Source organism: Garra rufa, chromosome 13 (assembly GCF_049309525.1).
Source record: "Garra rufa chromosome 13, GarRuf1.0, whole genome shotgun sequence".
NCBI classification, from domain to species: domain Eukaryota; kingdom Metazoa; phylum Chordata; class Actinopteri; order Cypriniformes; family Cyprinidae; genus Garra; species Garra rufa.
In genome coordinates this window covers 26191205-26210248 of record NC_133373.1, presented here as the reverse complement: position 1 = coordinate 26210248, position 19044 = coordinate 26191205, and the positions used below count along the sequence as shown (strand labels likewise).

General features: G+C 38.2%; 1 protein-coding gene across 1 annotated transcript; it reads left to right on the top strand.

Annotated features, from left to right (window-relative positions):
• Window positions 1-3512: 3512 nt before the first annotated feature.
• On the top strand, window positions 3513-15240 carry thbs1b (thrombospondin 1b). The gene is made up of 23 exons (XM_073852949.1): window positions 3513-3652; window positions 3732-3815; window positions 4244-4803; window positions 4885-4960; window positions 5347-5436; window positions 5530-5639; window positions 5733-5858; window positions 6359-6455; window positions 7766-7939; window positions 8020-8196; window positions 8279-8452; window positions 8536-8663; window positions 8753-8905; window positions 8990-9208; window positions 9302-9409; window positions 9823-9982; window positions 10236-10354; window positions 10934-11168; window positions 11250-11477; window positions 12899-13170; window positions 13259-13356; window positions 13437-13576; window positions 13672-15240. Exons 2-23 carry the CDS (start codon window positions 3752-3754, stop codon window positions 13677-13679), a joined length of 3516 nt encoding a protein of 1171 aa, XP_073709050.1. The 5' UTR covers window positions 3513-3652; window positions 3732-3751; the 3' UTR covers window positions 13680-15240.
• Window positions 15241-19044: the final 3804 nt, after the last annotated feature.

Below are 19044 nucleotides of genomic sequence, written 5' to 3'. Positions count from 1 at the left end.
CCTACAAGCAGTTGTGCAGGACTGATCAGCAGTTACAAGAAACGTTTAGCTGCAGTTATTGCTGCAAAAGGGGTCACACCAGATACTGAAAGCAATGATTCACATACTTTTTTAGAGAAAAAAAATGCTTTATTTGTACACAAAATACTCAGTTTATTCTGTCTGAAATAAACCTGTTAAAACCTTCTGTAACACTCCTACACCCACTTCACGGAAATTAATTAGAAGTTACTGTGCATGTAAAAGTCCAAACAAGCTTACAAATAACTCCCATAGCACTTTTTGCAAAGAGGCCAAATAAGGTTTACTCAAATGGTGGGTGTGCAAGGTTGTTATTAAATCTGGAGGACCTGATAAGTAATAACAGGACTAAAACGGCCTGCCTCTCCTACATTTATAGAGCAGTGAGTGGATATTTACTCAGTAAGATGGATCATATCTTACTCACTTATCTCCTGGAGTTGTGCATGCCATGACAGCTCACACATCAACGACACATCTGATGGGCATTGCTTACAGGAAAGCTTAAAAAGAATTTTTGAAAATGTGCAAGATTTTTCAGGTCATCTCTTTATTTATGATGTTTGACATCAAATGTAAGCAGCCGTGCCATAACTGGAATATTTTCTCCTTCACCTTTACAACCGGTCAACTCCAGTTCCACAGAAGCTCTCAACTTTGAGAAGCTTGTGCACGTCATTGAGCCGAAGCACGGTTTCCATGACAGAGCTTTGGAAGCCGTTTAGCTGAGTGATGTCGCAGACGCACAGACTGACAGTATCTCTTGAGACCGGGTGCCATATTTGTGAGCACAATAGGCCTGCGCGGCCACAGGGCACAGAGAGTAAACACAAAGCAATGATGGCTGACGTATAACCTCATCAGTTACATCTGTCCAGAGAGGTCTCTGAGGTGAGCTTTATCACTCTGACCCTCCAAACAATACAGCCACCGCCCCTGTCTGACGTCTCCCAGGATCAGTCAGATTAAACTTCAGCTGACTCCCACAGCTGCTCACAAATGAGACATTCGTCACTGTGAAAAGCAAAAATGCACATTCACTTGAAGAACTGTCTTCGTTCCTGTTATGTTTCACTGAAAAATCAACAACCACCAAGGTGGGCGTCAGGTTTAAGCAACAGACGTTTGCATATTTCCTCTCGCAAATCCTCAGATAGTGCAAATAGACTGTTTTGAGTATGAATAGGAAGTGGTTGGCTGATCTCCTTTTAATCATCCTAACTGGACCAGTCCTAAAGAGACAGTTCAAACAAAAATTTAAATTCTGTCATCATTTACTCACCCTCCACTTGTTCCAAACCAGTTTCTTTCTTCTGTTGAACACAAAACTAAATATTTTGAAGAATGTTGGTAACCAATTAGTTGACGGTAACCATTGACTTCCATAGTATGGAAAAAATACTATGGAAGACAGTGGCTACCGTCAACTGTTTGGTTACCAACATTGTTCAGAATATCTTCTTTTATGCTCAACAGAAAAAAGAAACTCATACAGGTTTGGAACAACTTGAATTTTCATTTTATCCTTTTAATCAAAAATTAAATTAAATTAAATTTAAAAAAAAAACAAAATTAATTAAAAAAAACTTTAATCATTTAACCTTCAGTATGGATTTTTAATACATTTTTACATACAGATTTAATGCAGGTTTCAAACATTTAAAAATATCTTAAATTAAAATAATTACTTAAAGATTAATTTGTGTCACTTATATCCTTATCACTTATCCTTATATACTTGAACTCTCAATTACAGATGGGTTTGAACTGAAACAATGGCCTAAGTATTTTTTCATAAATGTCAGGCTGGGGCAAACTGTCAGGTGTGTTTTAAATTTTATAAATGTTTATTACATTAATTATTTACAGTATTAGTTTGCCAAAACTACAGTTTCATATTTTTAACGTTACATTTTTTTCTTATTTTGACAATTATGTTTTATAATTGTTTCAATGTTTTTGCTATAAAAACTCTAAAAAAAATACTGGGTCAAATTTACCCCAGTGCATGGGTGAAATATGGACAAACCCAGTAGTTGGGTTAAATATTTAACCCAACCTTCTGGGTAGTTTTATTTAACTCAACTATTGTTTAAAAATTACTTTGTGGCTGGCCTTAAATGAACCGAAAATAGGTTGTAAATTAAAAAACAGACACATAATTACTAGACGAGTCAGCAATATTTATTAATAAGCAATTAAAAAAATGTTTATTATTTAATTATTATTTATTCAGCCTATTAATAAAAAAATATTTATTGAACATATTAATAAACGCTCATGCTTCAACCTATTTTGGGTTCATTTTAAGCAAGAAATACAGTATTTTTTAAGCAATAGTTGAGTTAAATAAAACTACCCAGAAGGTTGGGTTAAACATTTATCTTGACCACTAAGTCAAAACAACCCCATATGTGACCCCGGACCACAAAACTAGTCTTAAGTAGCACGGGTGTATTTGTAGCAATAGCCATTGGTCAAAAATATACATTTTTAATTTTTATGCCAAAAATCATTAGGATATTAAGTAAAAATTGTGTTCCATGAAGATATTTTGTACATTTCCTACCGTAAATATATCAAAACTTAATTTTGATTAGTAATACGCATTGCTAAGAACTTTAAAGGCGATTTTCTTAATATTTTGATTTTTTTGCACCCTCAGATTCCAGATTTTCAAATAGTTGTATCTCAGCCAAATAATGTCCTATCCTAACAAACCATACATCAATGAAACGCTTATTTATTCAACATTCAGATGTTGTACAAATCTCAATTTCACGACTGGATTTGAGTTTTGAGGTTTGTCCATATTTCACCCAGCGCTTATTTCATAAAATGTAAAATTGATTTCATAAATTTATAAGCTGCTTTAAAGTAAAAGTTACAGAAATCAACATTAGAAATCATTTAGGAGACCCAGGTGTTCATATAACCATAGAACGGCCTCTAGCGGAGAGACGTGTCACTGCTACACTTTCTTCACCAGCATCCCATAAGATGCTGTGAATGGCACCGAGCACTCAAATAAAGCGTTCTCGTTATATGAAACACTTTCTCTAAAGGATCCACTTAGAAAACGCGAACGTTTTAACTATGCATTATCGATGACTTAAAAAAACACAATATGTACATAAGAAACGGTAAGGTAGAGACTTAAGAGACGAGAAATAGGCGAACTGGAATTATTGAATGACAAAACAATCAGCATTACGTGGATAAAAAAATAATCAGGAGCGCGGCAAATAAAAAGCCACTAAACGGAAGCAGTGGTCATGAAAATCAAAAGTATGTTTATGGAATGTGTTCGTTGGAATGTGGTGCGTTTTTCCCCTCGTGTGTAACTCAGACAAACGCTCTGTGAGGTAACGCAAGCTCGTCCCTTTTTCCTTCCAGCATCTGATTGGAGGAGACGAGCGCTCAGGAATGTCATGAAACTATTTAAATAGCACTTTGTTCTCTTTGGTAATAGTTAGATTGGGCACTGTAACTACAGCAAAGAAACACCGAATGCTGTAGACCGCGGTTAAGGAGAAAATAATTTCTTTATTTTCAAACGACCTTTGATTGACTGATCTTAGGAATTATATCACTTTCCCCTGGAATTGCTGCTGTTTTAAAAGCTTGGAAGGTGCGTTTTTTTCTTATTTTTGAATAAGGTTAAGCTTTGCATGAATGTTCAATAACTTACACATTTATTTGTGATTTAGGCAAAAGAATAAGTGATAAAATGAAGTCAACTGCAATCTTTTTGCTACTGATGCTTTGGAACTGCGAGAGCGCCAGAGTCGCAGGTGAGCGATGATACTTGAACGGACTAATATGTAACTGATGGCGTTTAGCGTTTGTGAATGAATGCTGTCGTTTAAATGTGGTTTAAAGTATAACTAGCTGTTAGATATTATAGGAATAATTGACAGTCCGTTGGTAATTATCGTAAAATAAACTCCAAAAGGGTGAAGAGTTTATGAATGGGTTTATTTTGCAGTCATGACTAGCTTTCTATGCATTATTCCACTTATTACAGTGACATTAAATACGTTTATGAAAAAAGAAATATATCATTCAAGTTTAATTCATTTTATTAACGGATTGAACAATTGACCGCTGAATTGACCAATCAGAATCAGGTACTCTAGAGCGCAGTGGAATAAATTAAAACTGTCCGTTGATATTAAACTCCATCATAACGAGATTTCTTTAACTTCTGAATTCCTGGTAGAAAGCCGAGACGACAACAGCGTTTACGATCTGTTTGAGCTGGTCCAAGTGCCGAGGAAAAACCACGGGGTGACTCTGGTGAAAGGCGACGACCCGTACAGCCCCGCCTACAAGATTCTGAACCCCGACCTGATTCCCCCGGTTCCCGAGAGCGCCTTCAGGGACCTAATCGATTCCATTCACGCTGAGAGAGGATTTCTCCTCCTGGTCAATTTCAAGCAGTTCAAACACACGAGGGGAAGCCTTCTGACCGTAGAAAAGAAAGATGGCTCAGGACCCATCTTCGAAATCGTTTCGAACGGGAAAGCCAACACTCTGGACATTTTTTTTTCCACTGAAAACAAGCAACAGGTCGTGTCCATCGAGGAAGCGGATTTGGCAGTGGGACACTGGAAAAACATCACTCTATTCGTGCAGGAGGACAGGGTTCAGTTCTATGTGGGATGTGAGGAGGTGAATACAGCGGAGCTCGATGCTTCAATCCAGACTATCCTCACTCAGGAGACTCCAGGTGTGGCGAGACTGAGGATCGGCAAGGGCGCAGTGAAGGACAGGTTCATGGTGAGTGGACAGTTCGCTGTCTGTGAATCTTTTCTTTTTGTCAATACAGTGAGAAGCATTAATCACTTGTGGGTTTTTTAGGGGGTGTTGCAAAACGTGCGCTTTGTGTTTGGAACGACACTGGAAGCAATTCAGAGGAATAAAGGATGCCAAAACTGTAAGTGATGCAGAACACATGCATAGGAGCCCATAAGAAATTGATTATGCCACATTGACTTTGATTTGCTTAAAATGTTATTTTTTATTCACTTATTAAATAATAGTAAAAGTGCATGACATACTACTTGAGTAGAGCCTGAGTTTTTTTTTCTTTCTTTTTCTTTTCTTTATAATCTATGAAAAGTTACACCGCCTAGACATTTTTTAAATTTAAGGACCACAAATTAATTGTATTTTAAATAACATAAAATAAAAAAGAGCAGCACTTCTGTGCCATCCAATGAACAATGGCAACATTTCAAGCCTTTTTCATTCAACTTTTCCTTTAGCTCAATCATTTTTATAATGAACTTTAAGCCATCTGAATGCCCTTTCCTCTTGCAGCAATTATGACTGATATCATCACCCTTGACAATCCCATAAATGGATCCAGACCTGCAATCAGGACTGATTACACTGGCCACAAAACAAAAGGTAATCCTTCTTTTTCGGTGATCCATACAAATATACATAAGTTGAGAATCCAAATTTTAACCATTGCAAACTGTATATCTCTCTACTTTGTAGATCTGCAGATGATTTGTGGCTTTTCGTGTGAGGACCTGGCTGCCATGTTCAAGGAACTGAAAGGTCTTGGTGTTGTGGTGCAAGAGCTGTCCAATGAACTCCGCAAAGTGGTAAGCAAAAAGTTACTGCATATGAATATGCTGAACGTGTATTGTAGATTGTAGATACACATAATCAAATCTCAATTTTGTTTCGTTTTCTAGACGGATGAGAAAGACTTGCTCATGACTCGCTTGAGCATTCAAACTGGTGTCTGTCTTCACAATGGAATTATGCACAAAAACAAGGAGGAGTGGACAGTGGACGATTGCACAGAGTGCACTTGCCAGGTAAGAACCCAATAACCTGCGAGAAGACATGTACCTGTTAGACTCTGAGAGTTGCCTGCTCTGTCATTAAGCCACTAATTTGTGTGTTAGCGAGACGGGAGCCATGTCACGTAGGTGCTATGATACACAGCGCTGGTCTTAGTCTTGTCTATTGTGGCAGACTTAAGCCGGGTGTATCCATTTCCCTAAACTACCTAGCCTCTAATTAAAATGGAGGCAACTCAAGAGAATACAAGAGAACTTGTGTTGAGTTAATGCCTTCAGCTAATTTTCTCTGAAGTGCCAAATCAAATTAATAATGAGAAGTATTTGCATGCCTTATTACACTTAAACACCACCAGGTTATTAACTTTCACAGCATTCACAGTTACTTGGATTAAAATTTTAATGTTGAATGTGGTGTTGCACCACATCAAGAGGCTATGGTTTTTCATACCAAATGCACCAGTCATGGCATGTCCTGTCAAATGATTAATGAGAGTCATTGTGTCTAACCACAGAACTCTGCAACGGTGTGCCGCAAGATTTCATGTCCCCTAATCCCATGCGCAAACGCCACAGTGCCTGATGGGGAGTGCTGCCCTCGATGTGGAACCCGTAAGTTTATTTAAAGAAATAGCTTTCTATTTCAAATAAATACAGTGCTTTGTATTTATCAAAGAATCTTAAATATCATCAACATTTTGTAACATTGATAGCACCAAATCAGCATATTAGAATGATTTATGAAGGATCACGTGACACTGAAGACTAGAATGATGGATACTGAAAATTCAGCGTTGCCATTACAGAAATATATGTGACCCTGGACCACAAAACCAGTCATAAGTGTCATTTTTTTAAATTTCCATTTATATATGGTTTATTAGAATAGGACAATATTTGGTCTAGATACAACGATTTGAAAATCTGGAATCTAAGGGGGCAAAAAAAATCTAAATACTGAGAAAATTGCCTTTAAAGTTGTCCAAATGAAGTTCTTAGCAATGCATATTACTAAACAAAAATTAAGTTTTGATATATTTACAGTAGGACATTTACTAAATATCTTCATGGAACATGATCTTTACTTAATATCCTAATGATTTTTGGCATAAAAGAAAAAATTAACATTTTGACCCATACAATGTGTTTTTGGCTACTTAAGACTGTTTTTTTTGGTCCAGGCACACATATTACATGTTAAAAATAGTAAAATAGAAAACACGTGTAATAATATTTCACAATATAGCTCTTTTCACTATATTTTTGATCAAATAAATGCAGACTTTGTGAGCTTAAGAGACTCACCCACAGACTAAACGTAAATGTCCAAGCGAAAAAAAAAACACTCGAGTGTCAATTTGAATTGTTAACCAGGCAACATTTCGACTTTCAAAAGCTTTTTGTATTGAAAACGCCGCCCAAACATCCACAGCCATTCCTGCACCACACAATAGACTTCAACTGAAGTTTAACTAATGAAAGGAACACTAGAGCTTTGTGCATCACTGAATCGCTAAATGGCCATAATTGTCTAAATTAGTTAAAGGGAGGTGGAAAATTGGTGCTGTTTGGCCGAGACTCAAACTCGAAACAGCAGTCTCCTCACGTCTTGAGAGCTTGCCATGCATAGCAAGGATTTCAATTAATATCAGCCTCATGTGTTTGAACTTATGGCTTAAACAAGGGTGTTTGCAAATACCATTTCCACATTTGGAGAAAGGTATCCCTGTGCATTAAATACACTGACATTTCCCCGGCATTCCAAGTGCTTGGTTCATGCCAGGGTTCCCTGGAGTGCTCTGTCTCGAGCTGCCCAGGCTAAATTGAGTCCATTAAGGCCCAGTATTAAAAGCTTTTCTCCATTTTGCTGCTTTAGAAAGAAGGAATAGCTCTGCTATTGTCTCGTTTCGCTCTCTCGACAGCGAGCGACTCCGCTGAGGATGGCTGGTCCCCCTGGTCTGAATGGACCCATTGTTCTGTGTCCTGTGGAAGGGGCATTCAGCAGCGCGGCCGCTCCTGCGACCGCATCAATAACAACTGCGAGGGCACATCGGTGCAGACCAGAGACTGCTACCTTCAGGAGTGTGACAAGCGCTGTAAGTAATGCCCAATGGTAAAAAAGCGTCTATGTTTTTCATCACACTAGTGGAGAAAAGTAACAACCTGTGTCTAACAGTTAAGCAGGATGGCAGCTGGAGTCACTGGTCACCCTGGTCTTCCTGCTCGGTCACCTGCGGCGCTGGTGTTATCACACGTATCCGTCTCTGCAACTCTCCAACACCTCAAATGGAAGGCAAAGACTGCCAGGGCGAGGGTCGGCAAACAGAGAAGTGTGAGAAATCATCATGTCCGAGTAAGTGAACACCTTGTGCATGTGTCCATTTTTTTAATTTATGAAAAATAAATATCTACTTTTTTGTTTTGTATTTTCTCAGTCAATGGTGGCTGGGGACCATGGTCACCCTGGGATGCTTGCTCTGCCACCTGCGGCGGTGGCGTCCAAAACCGCAAACGTCTTTGCAACAACCCAGTACCCATGCATGGCGGCAAAGACTGTGTGGGAGATGCAAAAGCCAGCCAGCTTTGCAACAAACAAGCCTGTCCAATCGGTGAGTTATTGTGTCACTCACCCCTTTAGATGATACTAGTCTGTTTCTGAGATAAATCATTCACTTATTTTTGTTTTTCGCAGATGGATGCCTTTCAAATCCATGCTTTCAAGGAGCGCAGTGTACAAGCTTTCCCGATGGCTCCTGGAAATGTGGAAAATGCCCCACGGGATACACTGGAAATGGAATCAACTGCAAGGATATCAATGAGGTGCAGTACACTGCTTTTTAGGGATGAACCAACATTGAAATCTTGAATGATACCGATACTAATTCGGATTGTCTGTTTCTCTATTACAGTGTAAGGAAGTCCCTGACGCCTGCTTTGAATTTAATGGAGTCCACAGATGTGAGAACACTGTTCCAGGCTACAACTGCCTGCCATGCCCCTCTCGCTACAACGGCCCACAGCCATTCGGTCGAGGAGTGGAGGACGCTGCTTCTAAGAAACAGGTAAATGAGAGAACACCAAATGATTACCAACATTGCACCTGCTCATGAACTGTTGTGGGCTGACTGATTTATCTTTTGGTGCAGGTGTGCACACCTCGTAATCCCTGCCTCGATGGAAGTCACGATTGCAATAAGAACGCTCGTTGCAACTACCTGGGCCATTTCGCAGACCCCATGTTCCGCTGTGAATGCAAACCTGGCTTTGCTGGAAATGGACACATCTGTGGAGAGGACACTGATCTTGATGGCTGGCCCAATGCTGATCTTGTGTGCGTTGAGAACGCAACCTATCACTGCAAGAAGGTTGGCATAAATTGGGTTAATGTGGTTTAAAAATACTAATAACATCATTGTAGCTATTGTTTAATATTCATATACCACTCCCTTTTTTTTAAGGACAATTGTCCCAATCTTCCCAACTCTGGCCAAGAGGACTATGACAAGGATGGAGTCGGCGATGCTTGTGATAATGACGATGACGACGATGGCATTCCTGATGACAGGGTAAAGTATAGTTACATTACTGTCTACACAGGTGCTCATTCCAGTCAAGTGACTTTTTGTACATTTCGCACCGCATATGAATGAAGAAAGTAACGCCGCCCAAATTTTGCGGTGTGCTGTGTAAAGCAAACTCAGTTTCTCTTGGAGACAAACCTCAAATTCCACCAGGGAAGTACCTTTCTGAAAGACCTGCAGTGTATCGCGCTAATCCAATATTATCCTTGGTCCAGTTCCTAAAATAAGGCTCGCTTTTATCGTTGCGCTCCTCTAAATAGACCTACAGAGCCACAGCCAAATTACAAGCCTAACATCTAAAAGTAATAACCTTCGTGTGAGCGGGCCCTGTGGAGAATTGCTTGACTGTTATTTGCCATATGTTTCTCCATCTGAACTGCGGTCTCTTTTTAAAATAGGACAACTGCCCACTCATCTTCAACCCAAGGCAGTACGACTATGATCGCGATGATGTAGGAGACCGCTGCGATAACTGTCCGTACAGCAGCAACCCAGACCAGACCGACACTGACAACAATGGGGAAGGTGACGCCTGTGCTGTGGACATTGATGGAGATGGTACGAAAACCGTGCAAAACTTGCTTATCCATACATGGACATTCCTTGATAAACCAGCCAAAAAAAAACTATTTCGTTCCTTAATCAAAAAAAGGCATTGTCACATTTCATGACTTTAGCATATATTCATTTCTTTCGATTGGGAAGTAAATTATGACCTAGATGTTTTCTTGACAGGTTTCGTGAGAATCACTCTGACTCTTTCCAGTCTGTTTTCAATCAATCTTCACCATAATGTCATTCCTTTTGACAGGTATTTTGAATGAGAATGACAACTGCCCGTATCTGTACAACGTCGACCAGAAAGACACCGATCTGGATGGAGTTGGCGACCAGTGTGACAACTGCCCTCTGGAACACAACCCAGACCAGGTATGAATATGTGAGCCTTAAACGAGTGAGTGAATACCGCAGGTGTTTTTTAAAACCATTATATAATCCACAGAGATCTATGAGCTGTTCAGTTCAGTTCCAGAGCCATTGCTAAAAAAATACCCAGAGGGAAGTCGCAGTCTTTACTAAGCTATGTATGGGAGGAGTAAATCCTCTTCTCCTTGAAGCCAAAGCCACACAATAAAGCACTAGGAGGCTTTTCAGGGACACTCACTAGTGTTCAATTAACCCAGAGGATATGCAGAGGTAAAGAATGGTTATTAGTGAGGAGCGAGAGATTTGCCGGTGGGTTTATGCATGCCCTGTCGGCACTCAATCCCTGCGGATCACACCTGTGCCATGGTTAACTGAAGAGAAGGAATGCACCCCTCCTTTCCTCATTAGACGCTGAAATGTGACTGTGGTAGTGCCAAGCTTCAGGAACATAAGATTGCTTTCTGTAAAAGCCTGTACAGATGGGCCAAATAGAAAAGAAGTTAGTCATTCTAGTGGGAATATTTTAATTAAGAAAGCCGTAAGGCTTTGGTATTTAATGATTCTACACTTTCACTCCAACAGGTCGACTCTGATTCTGACCGTGTCGGAGACAAATGCGACAGCAACCAGGATATCGATGAGGACGGTCACCAAAACAACCTGGACAACTGCCCGTACATCCCTAATGCTAACCAGGCTGATCACGACAAGGATGGTAAAGGAGACGCTTGCGACTACGATGATGATAATGACGGCATCCCTGATGAGAAAGACAACTGTAGATTGGTTCCCAATGCGGATCAACTGGATTCTGATGGTCAGTTTTAAATCTGAATGTTCTATTGCACTCATTAATGTCAAGATTTATACTTACCGTTTTAACTTCTTCCATTTGTAGGTGATGGACGTGGCGATGCCTGTAAAGATGACTTTGACCAGGACAATGTCTTAGATATCTATGATGTCTGTCCTGAGAACTTTGACATCAGTGAAACCGACTTCCGCAAGTTCCAGATGGTTCCTCTGGATCCCAAGGGCACTTCTCAGATCGACCCCAACTGGGTGGTTCGTCACCAAGGCAAAGAACTGGTTCAGACAGTCAACTGCGATCCTGGCATTGCTGTTGGTAAGTTTAGTCTATTAAATTTGACCTAAAATACCCTTTTGAAAAAAAACAGCATATGTTAGTTAGGTATGTTTTGAAGCATGGCAGCTGGTTTGGGCTTGTTTAAGATGGTCCTTAGCTGATCCTAAGCACCTAGCTCCTGCTCAGGACCATCTTAAACCAGCTTATGACCTGCTAAAGACCGGCTTAAACCAGTTCAAACCAGCTTTCACTCTTCAAAACATATCTAAACAGCATATGCTGTTTTTTGCACACATGTAAAAAATACTTGGCAGTGTGTAAAATAATTATTAATATCCCAAATTAAGTAGAAAATTCTGCACAATACCTTAGCTTGCAGAAACAGACAATATTTAATGCAACTTTTTGGTCATTGTTTGAAAACAAAAAATAAAAAACAAAATAATATAACTTGGAAAAACTGAAACTATACGAAAACATTTTCTAGATTAAAACTAAATTACAATAAAATGGCTACAAAATCATTTATTAAAAAAAAGACAAAAACATATGACAGCATTTTAGTGCCATGTAAACAAATCAAAAAATCAAAAATTATGAGATTCGAAATGTTTCGAGAATGAAGTCAAAACTATGAGAATTAAATCATAGCAATTAAAGTTACAATTAAAGTATAGCCTTTTGATTTTGAAAGCTGAGACAATAGTCGCAATAGGCTAGAATATACTATAAATATTAAAGCTTTAATCTCATAATTGCTACTAATAAATTATCATAATTTCGACAGAAACATTTAAACTTTTTTCTCGTAATTTTGACATTATACTCAAAATATTTAGACTTAATTTTCGAAATATTTAGACTTTATTTTATTTTTTTTAGACTCTATTCTCATAATTTTGACTATTTCGTAATTTCAACTTTATTCTCTGAATTTTGACTTTATTCTCAAAACATTTTGATATTCTTATTATTTTGACTTTATAATCAAAACATTTTAACATTATTCTCGAAATATTTTAACTTTATTCTCATAATTTCGACTATTTCGTAATTTCAACTTTATTCTCTGAATTTTGACTTTATTCTCGAAACATTTTGATATTCTTATAATTTTGACTTTATAGTCTAAATATTTCAACATTATTCTCAAAATATTTTGACTATTCTTGTAATTTTAAATTTATACTTGAAATATTTTGACTTTATTCTCATAATTTTGGCTTTATTCTCATAATTTTGACTTTATTGTCTAAACATTTTGACTTTATTCTCATAATTTTGACTTTGTCAAAATATTTCAACATTATTCTCAAAATATTACGACTTTAATCTCATCATTTTTTTTTTTTTTTTACATGGCACTAAAACGTTGTCATAAAAACAAAACTTGTATAGCCAATTAATTTTAAATCTGTATACTTCCATAAATTCTAACTTTTTTCCTAATTTCTTTAAAGGTTTTGATGAGTTCAATTCAGTCGACTTCAGCGGAACATTCTTCATCAACACTGAGAGGGACGACGACTACGCCGGCTTCGTTTTCGGATACCAGTCCAGCTCTCGCTTCTACGTGGTCATGTGGAAGCAAATCACACAGACCTACTGGTCCAGCACACCAACCAAGGCACAGGGTTACTCAGGGCTGTCAATCAAAGTGGTTAACTCCACCACAGGGCCAGGCGAGCATCTGAGAAACGCCCTCTGGCACACCGGAGACACTCCAGGACAGGTACCAAGGTTTCACCAAGCTCACTGATTAAATCAGATTTGAAACCCTTTATATAACTATTAACATTTCTGTACATGATCCGTTTTAGGTGCGCACACTGTGGCATGACCCAAAGAACATAGGATGGAAAGACTTCACTGCTTACAGATGGCACTTGACTCATAGACCAAGAACTGGACACATAAGGTAAGACTAAAAAGATAATTCTAGAAAGAATACTTATTTCTATGTATTTTGTTAATTGGTTTTATATGTATATATTTCAGAGTGGTCATGTATGAAGGCAAAAAGATCATGGCAGATTCTGGAAGAATTTATGACAAGACATACGCAGGTGGAAGACTGGGTCTCTTCGTCTTCTCACAAGAGATGGTGTACTTCTCAGACCTCAAATATGAATGCAGAGGTGAGTGTGCACACATCACATAGACATCCAAATAAAAGCCTTTCTGCTTTTATTCATTCAGCATTAACACTTCCCATCTTTCTGTTCCTTTTCAGATGCGTAATTGCACGACAGGATGTTGATCAAAGAATGCACCTTTCCATATAAATATGTATTCCAGGCAAAGTCCAGGGACAAGATTTGACGCTACTTTTTCTGCTGCCGCTCACACACTGGTGGAGTGAGAAAGCAGGTAGTCAATTTCAATGTAAATGCCACTGGTTGGGATAAAAACCAAGTGGCTTCCGATTCACAATATGGACTCCTCCACCATTAGCAGGTAGAGCAGAAGAAAAGTCTCCCTCGCTTTGCTTCAATGGGAAGACTGAGATCTCTCTCTGAAAAAACCTCATTCGGCTCTGTGTGGGAAGAGCTCCCAACAGACAGCTATGCACTTCAAAACCTTTACTCTCTCTCTTCTGTTTCAATGCTCTCTTTTTGAAAAGAAAGAGTGCGCAGCCCTTTAAAAAAAATTTAAGATTGCTTGTATAATATTCAGTATTTTATCAAAACTTCAGTGTTTTCTTGACTAGAAACAATGCATTGTGAATGTTTAAGATATCGAAGCAACAACAAAATCTGTCATGTATTGACTGTTATCTAAATTTCAGTTTCACGAACATCCATTAAGGTCTGGCGGGAGATAACTTATGGTTTAGTGGGCATAGTTTTCTCAGGGCTAGATGGTTTAACCATTTGAACATATTCATTAGAAATGGCAAAATGAAAGGCTGTATGAAAAGGATTTGGATACTAGATTACCAAGTACTCTAGTGTGTGGTTTTATTTCAGATGCTAATTTCTAAGGGAAAGCAGAGTTGAAGTCTTTCAGACGTTTTCTATATATGTAGCACTTACAAAACACTTCAGCAAGACTTTTGCTTCAAGAGGGTTTTTCTAAAGATCGCCCTCACTAAAAACATTTCAACGTTTTTGAAAAAGGTTCCGTCTAGTACTACTCATCCAAACCTTTTCAGTCGCGTTCCATTCATCTGTCATTTCCAAAGGAGGTGATCTTCTGATCTGTTTGCCTTTTCTGTCGAGAGAGAGAGAGAGAGATAAAGGAAAACTTTAATGTACAAATATTACCTCATTGCTGTTTTGTAATTTGATCAAGCGAAAGCTTTTGAGTACTTTGCTTCAAGAAAACAAATTGGTTGCTTTATTGCTACTGTAGCACAAGTTGTAAATAGTATATAGAACAAACAGCCAGCCCCACATTCTAATGGATAACAGAGTAAAAGACATGTTTTTTTGTTTCTAAAGGAATACATTTGCCAGTGCTTCAAATGTCCAGTACCTTTTCTTTTTTTTTTTTAAGTTGATAAATTATTGCTTTATTTGTTGTCTAAGACTGTTTCATATGTGTGTGTAGATAAATGCTATTTAAATAATTTATCATGGAGTGCCACCTGAGGCATTTCCATCTGTATAAACAGTTTGCACACTGACGTGAGGATGTTCTGTTCTTCATTGTTTGTATCTTTATTGTGTTGTTATTTTTGTACAATTAGTGATGCTTGACTGTAAACATTTTTACTTAGTTACACAATGCAAATGCCATTTTTACGTATAGCTATTATTTTGGTACATACTTCAGAATAATAAACAGATGATAGAACTGATGTTTATTGGCTTCGGCTGCTTTTTATTACTGCTGAGATTTGTTGTTGTGCAACCGCAAACCTAAATGACTGAAATGTTCTGTGCGTGGCACGAAAGGTCAAAGTGATTATAAAACGTTCCCCGACATGTGCTTGAAAGCAAACTGCTACATAGCATAAATGCCTTAAACGACTAAAAATAGATATTCTAGACCAAGGTCAATGTTAGTTCCAAGTTAAAGGCTGAGACAAGTCCACTTTCTTTATCTTCTTCTAAAGACAGGCACGCATGTCTTCAGGAGAAGTGTGGAATGTTGCAGCAGCGCCTCTCCTCAGGGTTAATCTTCTAATTCCTCACTCGCCTGTGGGGAAAGCATGAACCTCCCTGACCCACAGTGGCATTCTGGGTTTACTCAACCCAGATCTGGGTGATTTAGTGCTCGTCTGACAGGTGTGGGTCTGTAAACACATTCATATCATGTTGGCCAGGGATCAGAGGAGATATCAGGGTTACTGTGGAGATCCACGGACAATCTGGGCACAAGACTGCAAAGTTGGCCTTTGTGTTAGTGGTCCAAAATTCCAACAGACAAAAACTGTAAGAAGGACCTCGACATGATATAGGTTTGAGTCTACTTCTAAGACTTTTGGATTATGTTCCATATAACTTTCATGGTGTTCGTGGTGGTCAGGGCTCCCATTCATATTTACGGCAATAAAATGTACGTGCAATAAAAATGACTTTGTTGCTATATGAATAGACGCTGTAAATTTAAAATGTCTGAGGTACTGTCTGGTTATATATAAATCTTGTGGGTGTTTTTCGAGGCAGTAAAAACAGCAATATTGCTCTTTTCCGCAGGCTGAGGTTTTAGTTCCTACTTCTGAATTGTTTTTAAATTTAGCGAGTGTGTTGATTTTTTATAAAACAACTTGGGAAAGTATAACCATTTGACACCTACATTTTCCCTTTTTTTTATTGTGTTGCCATATAGTGTGTTGCAAAAGTATTCATACCCCTTCATTTTTTTTCACATTTTATGTTGCTGCCTTAGGTTAAACTTTTTCCAAATCAATCTACACTCCATACACCATAATGGCAAAGCAAAAAAAACAAAAACAGTTTTTTCTCATCTTTGTAAATTTATTAAAAGTAAAAAAACTTAAATGATTCCATTGCATAAGTTTTCATACCCTTATCTGGGACAGTTGAAATTTAGCTCGGGAGCATTCATATTGTGTGTAGATGTTACTACACTTCGAGTGAAGTTAACCTGTGGCAAATTAATTTGAAAGGCACACACGTCTTAATAAAAGTTCTAACAGCTGAAAACGCATATCAGAGCAAAAACCAAGCCCTGAGGTCAAAAAAACTGCCTGTAGAGCTCAGAAACAGGATTGGATCAAGCCACACATCTGAGGAAAAGTTCAGAAAAAATTCTGTTGCATTGAAGGTTCACAGAAGCTGTAGTCTCCATTACCCTTAATGGAAGTAGTTTGAAACAACCAACAACAAGATAAACTGATTAATTCATTGAGAAGGACCTTGGTTAGAGAGGTGACCAAGATCCTGATGGTCACTCTAGTTGAGCTCCATGATTGATCATCATGACTCAATCCTCTCCTCAGTGAAGACACATGAAAACACATTTGAAATTTGCAAAAAAGCACCTAAAGGACCCTCAGACTGTGAGAAACAAGATTCTCTGGTCTGATGAACCTCAATTCCAAGCATCATGTTTGATGGAAACCAGACACTGCTCATCACCTTAAGTGTTTTTTAGCGGTAGAGGCTGAAAAACCCATCAGAGTAGAAGAAAAGCTCAATGCACCAAAATATTGAGATAGCCTTAATGAAAACCCAGTCCAGAGCATTCAGAACCTCAGACTGGGCAGAAGGTTCACCTTTCAACAGAACAATGAGCCAAAGCACACAGCAAGATTGGTTTATAGTAGTGGTGGGCCGTTATCGGCGTTAACGTGAAACTCTTATCGTGCGATAAAAAAAATATCTCCGTTAATCTATTCTCAAATTTGGGTTGGGAGCTGGGTCTAAACTACGCAAGCTATGATGACTTTCACCTTGATAGTTTAACGCGGATGTAAACCGAAGACTATAGAATATGGTCGCGTGTTTAAGTCTCCTCCGCCAAAACACAGACGGGATCACGTCGTCCTCCATTCATAAAAACCGAATCTACTATAGCGCGAAATGCCAAGTAAATTCGTCGTTTTTTGGATTCATAAATCAAATGTTGGTCTGTCACTTAATTCAAATCGCGATATGGACTAGTGTGAAAACTGAAATGCAAAAAGACCGTTTTAATATGAATCCGATATGTTCCGTTTGCCTACCTGTATGTATGCATGGCGGAGACGAGCTTTTACTACACGCATACTGAAACACACGTGACGCTCCCGGTAATTTTTGGCATTTTCATCTCACATGAACAGATAAACTCAATCTCCCAAACTGCCGTGAGTGCCACTTTTACCGTTTCATTTGAGAAAACTAATAGCATCATCATACTGTATACACAGAAACTTCACGGCAACCTGTCAAAATAAAAGTACGGTGTAACATGTAATGGGTTGGGTAGGTGTTGACGTTAAAAAAAAACACAATCTAATAGGTAGAAAAAATTATTTCATTGTTAGTTAGTTAGTAAACACAAGTACATCTAATTGAACATAATTTATTGTCATCAACAAATTATCATAGAACAGCTTTATGAGCTTTATGATCCATTCTCAAAGACTACTTTTAGTCATTATTTGGGAAGCAAGCACACATATTCTGAATGCCTTCAGCAGAATTCAAATTAGCCATTTTAATCTAGATTAATCTAGATTAATTCCAAGATTTAATCTAGATTAATCTAGATTAAAAAAATTAATCTATGCCCACCCCTAGTTTATAGACAACTCTGTGAATGTCCATGAGTGGCCCAGACAAAGCCTGGGCTTGAACCCAATCAAATATTTCTGGAGAAACCTGAAAATGTGCGTCTTCCCATCCAACCTGACAGAGCTTGAGAGGTGATAATTGCCAAATGCTGATGAGCAAAGCTTGTCCCATCATACACTAAAAGACTTGAGGCTGTAAAGGTGCTTCAGCTAAGCACTGAGTTAAGGGTATGAATACTTACGCAATGTACTTATTTTATTTAAAAAAAAATTAATTTACAAAGTTGTGACAATTCTGTTTTTGCTTTGTCATTATGGTGTATGGAGTGTAGATTGATAAAGAAGAAAAAGTAATTTGAAGCAGTTTAACATAAGGCAGCAACCTAAAATGTGAAAAAATGAAGGGGTATGAATACTCTCACAAGCCACTGTGTATATATATATAACTGTACAGGTGTCAGAAAGCTACAGGTATTGTGGCTTTATTGTAGTAATTTTGACCTGTTTGTTGCTGTCTGATGTTCTTACATCTGTAATGTCAGTCTTTGTTTTTGTCTTTGACCAATATGGAACCATTGCGTATACAGTGCACCCATATGTTTATATAGTGTATGTAATAGCATGAAATGTTGTTTTCTGTGACGAATCAAGGTGAATGTCTAGTGTAAACTGTCTGTGGCAAAAAAGGAAGCCGGAGACTAATAATTTACTATTCATTAAGGCACTGGCACGAGATGAGAGGCCGTGCGGGAAGTTGAAAGGAAGTAGCTCTAGCTTTTAATTTCCTGCAGTGAGCTCCTGCTAACTCATGGTTAAAACGGATCCTGTAATTCATGCAGCTCCCACCAACTGTACTGTATCAGACAGCAACAAACAGATCAAATCACCAGACAAACCTGCTATACGTTTGGAAATAAG